The sequence below is a fragment of the Daucus carota genome, chromosome 7 (genome assembly GCF_001625215.2).
Source record: "Daucus carota subsp. sativus chromosome 7, DH1 v3.0, whole genome shotgun sequence".
Taxonomy (NCBI): Eukaryota; Viridiplantae; Streptophyta; class Magnoliopsida; order Apiales; family Apiaceae; genus Daucus; species Daucus carota.
The window spans coordinates 24,610,599-24,614,440 of NC_030387.2; the positions used below are offsets into that span (position 1 = coordinate 24,610,599).

The following is a 3,842-nucleotide window of genomic DNA, read 5'->3' on the forward strand; positions in this document are numbered from 1 at the left end:
TTAATTTGATTGGGCCCAAATTTTGCTAATTGTTCCTAAAATAATTCAAATTTTTTAATTGGCTAATTGATACGTGGTAAACTAAGATATTATAATAAATGATTGATGAAAAAAATGATTCGTTAATGTTTTGCCGATGCAAAAAAAAAAACAAGAAGTTATGCTGTTAAAAAGAACAATTACAGATTGACAAAATCATGTGTTGCTGTCTATTCAAAATCATAGAGTTCCACAAAATAATTCACAAAGTAAACATGTTAAAATAGCAGGCAAGCAAGGCCAGAGAGTTGTGATGTTCCCATGTTATTGCAGCATGAATTTCCTTTAGATTCTACCATTATTTTCATATTAATAGAAAAGTCATCATAAACACGCCTTTTCACCCTTAGAGGGAAGGGAACAATTCAAAACAATTTTTACAACCTTCTCTATAATTATATTATATTTATATTATAATTATCAACCTCTATAATTTTCAACGAGGATGATATTTTTTTTCTGAATTAATGAGTGTGTATTTGGCAAAGGGGCTTCTTGGCTTTTTTTGGCATAGAAGTCGACTTCTGCTTAAATCGAGGTGTTTGGCCGATTATGAGAAGCACTTATATTAAAGTTTAAAAGCCCCAAAAAAGAAGTTAGGAAACCTAGCTTATTGTGGAGATTTAGCTTCTTCAATCACTTATAATCAATATATATCCAAATACTATTGATAACTTATAAGTCCAAACCAACTTTTCATTTATAATCTACTTCTTTATTTTAAGAAATAAATCACTTTTTTTAAACCCAGTCAAACGGCCCTGAATGTTAGATAATTTTTTTTTTCTAGAATAGCTATAAAAAGCATGTGGAAATAGCTACCTGGTGTCAGCAACAACGTCAGTTGATGTTACTTTCGCGAGTCCAGTCAAAACCTCGTTCTATATCTCTTCCGTTCTTCCACCACCTTCTCTCTCTCTCTCTCCCACGAACTTTCCCCTCTCTCTCCACTTCTCTGTCTCTCTCACTTATTAATCCTTCCCCACTTGTTTTTATCTCCTTCCATTCCTCTCTCCCAAATGGATGAAAAATCCAAGATTATACTACTCAGAGGAATTAAAACATTTTTCTTCTTCATTTACATGTTGTTTTCTTTCCTCTTATTCTCCGCCCCTGTTCTTCTAGTCATTGCCGACACTCTCATTCCCTCCTTGGCTTTTCTCTCCGCTTCTCCTGCTCCTTTTTCGTTGCCTACCCTTTATTCCCTTCTCGCTGAATACGATTTTCGCAACTCTTTGATCGATATTCCACTTATTTCGATCATTCGATCAGCTGTCATACTATGTAAGTGCGTCTGTTTTTACTGAAACTCGAACTCTCGACCAATGTTGAAATTTTAACTTAATTCATTTCTTTATTAGTGTTGCTTAATGTACTGACGATCAAGTGTGTTTTTGTAGGTGTTTATAGCTTATGCGACGGACCGAGACTATCAAGAGGGCCTTATCTGGCAGTAGTCACAATTTGCTCTGTTTCGTCGCTTGTTTTTGTGTCGCTAAAGGCCTCGTACGTGTTTGACGATTTGAGTTACAATATATATGAACAAGGCGATTATGTTGGAGCGATGGAGATTGCTTTATTTCTTTGCTCCTGGATACTTGCAATCGGACATATTGTTGTAGCGTATAGAATTAGTTGCAGAGAAACAAGGAAGCTTCTTGTTTACAAGATTGACATTGAAGCGGTAAGTCTCTTTAATGCATTCCGCTTGAATGTCACATTATCATTCGTCGCCATAGATATTTTGGTATCCAAGAATCATAGAGGCCGAAGAGCATAAACAAATAGAGGTTGAACAAGTCTTAGAATGTTTTTTTTCGTGTCTGCAGGTTTCCTTGTGCAAAAAAGGGTATCCGAGGTATCAGAAGATTCTGCAGGAGGAACGAGTCAAGTGAGATCATGACACGATGAACATCACCGTGACACTATCAGCTTCATCTTTTATTTCGCCCACCAAGCTGCAGGTATATAATTATCTCAGTACTATTCTTAATCATCTATTTCATCTTCAGGTTCTACAGCATTCAACACTTACTAGTTACTACTGCATTTAATTGACACAAACTTTAGATGAAATGACCTGAAACAGTCCAGGGAAGGCTATCTTACGTTTTTATTCATTAGTTTGATCAAATCCTGAAGCTAACTTAGCCTTTTTTAATGCCTGCGCCTTTACAGATTCCATCCAGGGAAGACGATCTGCAGCGTGTGAGTGGAGAAGAAGCAGAATCACTTGTAGATACAAGTCCACGGAAGAATTAGACTGATAGAGTAGCTATATGTAAATGCATATACTAGTGACAAGCAATTTGTACATGAGTAAAAGAAACAGAGCCATTGGCATTGGGAGGACTAGTATCTATTGATCTGTCTTCCAGCTGTACAGATTTTCTTCTTTTAGTTTTGATGTATATGGTGAAATTTTTTGTCTAGAAATATAAGTTTTCTATGTATCTTTATTCCAATATTGGCACATTGTGGTTTTCATTGCAATCACAGCAGAATTCATTTGCTTCTAGATCAAGTTCCAGGCTCAACTTGAGCATCTTCAAGATATAACATATTCTGCTAATCTGAGCACAGCACAACATCTTGTAAACTTATATGAGTTATTCATATGTTTGATTTTGAATGTGATTATACGGTCTTGTGACTTTGAAGCTATAGAATCATGAAAAAGCATAAAGGCTGGACCCTTCCCCTCTCGGCAACTCTGTACACAAAATGCGGTAAACAGAAGTTATCGCTCCTTCGGTTTTGAAATATATGGACTGTTTGCCACATATTTTTAATTTCTTTAACTGCATAGTTAAAATTATTATTTTAATTTTTTGAATAAAACGGTATAATTAATACAATGATTCGAAAAAAACAAAAACAACCATTTTAACTATGCGGTCAAAACACTTAGAAATGTGTGTCAAAAAATCAAACGAATTATATTTCAAAATAGAGAATATACTTTGCTAAAAACGATCCTCCTAGTAAGCTGGATTTTAATCCAACCCACATTTTTCATATGCTTTTTACATGTGGACTATCTTTCATATTACCAGAATAACTATGTTTCCAAGGATAGTTGGTTCAAGTCTTTCATATTCACATCTTTCTTATCCGGCAATGATGGATTTTACTAAAACATCAACCAAGCCACCCTTGGAATTTTGTGAATATAAAGATATCTAAAGCTCCTGAATAAAGAAAAAATCTGGATTATATAAGACGACATACTTGAGACAAAAAGATTAGGCCTCTCCCAAGAAATATCTGTTTGGCTGGCACCAAGTGGCAAGCAATTGGTCATCCATCATTCCCTGTAAACAAAGTTAAAGAATAAATAAAAAAGCAGGTAATGGAAGAAACCAACTCATTTACAGATAACATTTGCTTGCCTAATACAGGATAAAGAAGCACTCTGGCATCATAAGGCTCTGCAGATAAGGGAATAAGTACATGGACAGGTCAGAGGTCCTCATTTACATGATTTATGGGAGTTGCTTGAGGACCATTGGCTTAACTGAATCAGCATTGCACATGTTTCAGGAACACATCAATTCTAACACCCTAGATTAGTTGTAGATTATATGGACACTATATCAGCAAACCACTTTGTGCTGTCTCATATGTTTCTAATAATAGAGCAGACAGAGCACGGTTGGATAGCTCAGTGGTTAAGAGCTTATCATCTGTCGTCCTACTGTCCTAGGTTCTGTGTTCGACCCTGACTCACTCCACCCTGACTCACCCCGAGAGAGTTTCGTAAAATAGATACTCATTTGTAAGGCTATAAGCCATATTCATCA

At 35.7% G+C, this 3,842-nt stretch overlaps 1 protein-coding gene across 1 annotated transcript; it reads left to right on the forward strand.

The window, feature by feature from the left end:
* Positions 1-925: 925 nt before the first annotated feature.
* Positions 926-2,532, forward strand: LOC108195224 (uncharacterized). The gene is made up of 4 exons (XM_064080802.1): positions 926-1,323; positions 1,440-1,723; positions 1,869-2,003; positions 2,218-2,532. The coding sequence occupies exons 1-3, from the start codon at positions 1,059-1,061 to the stop codon at positions 1,932-1,934; spliced, it is 615 nt and encodes a 204-aa protein (XP_063936872.1). The 5' UTR covers positions 926-1,058; the 3' UTR covers positions 1,935-2,003; positions 2,218-2,532.
* The last annotated feature ends 1,310 nt before the right edge of the window (positions 2,533-3,842 follow it).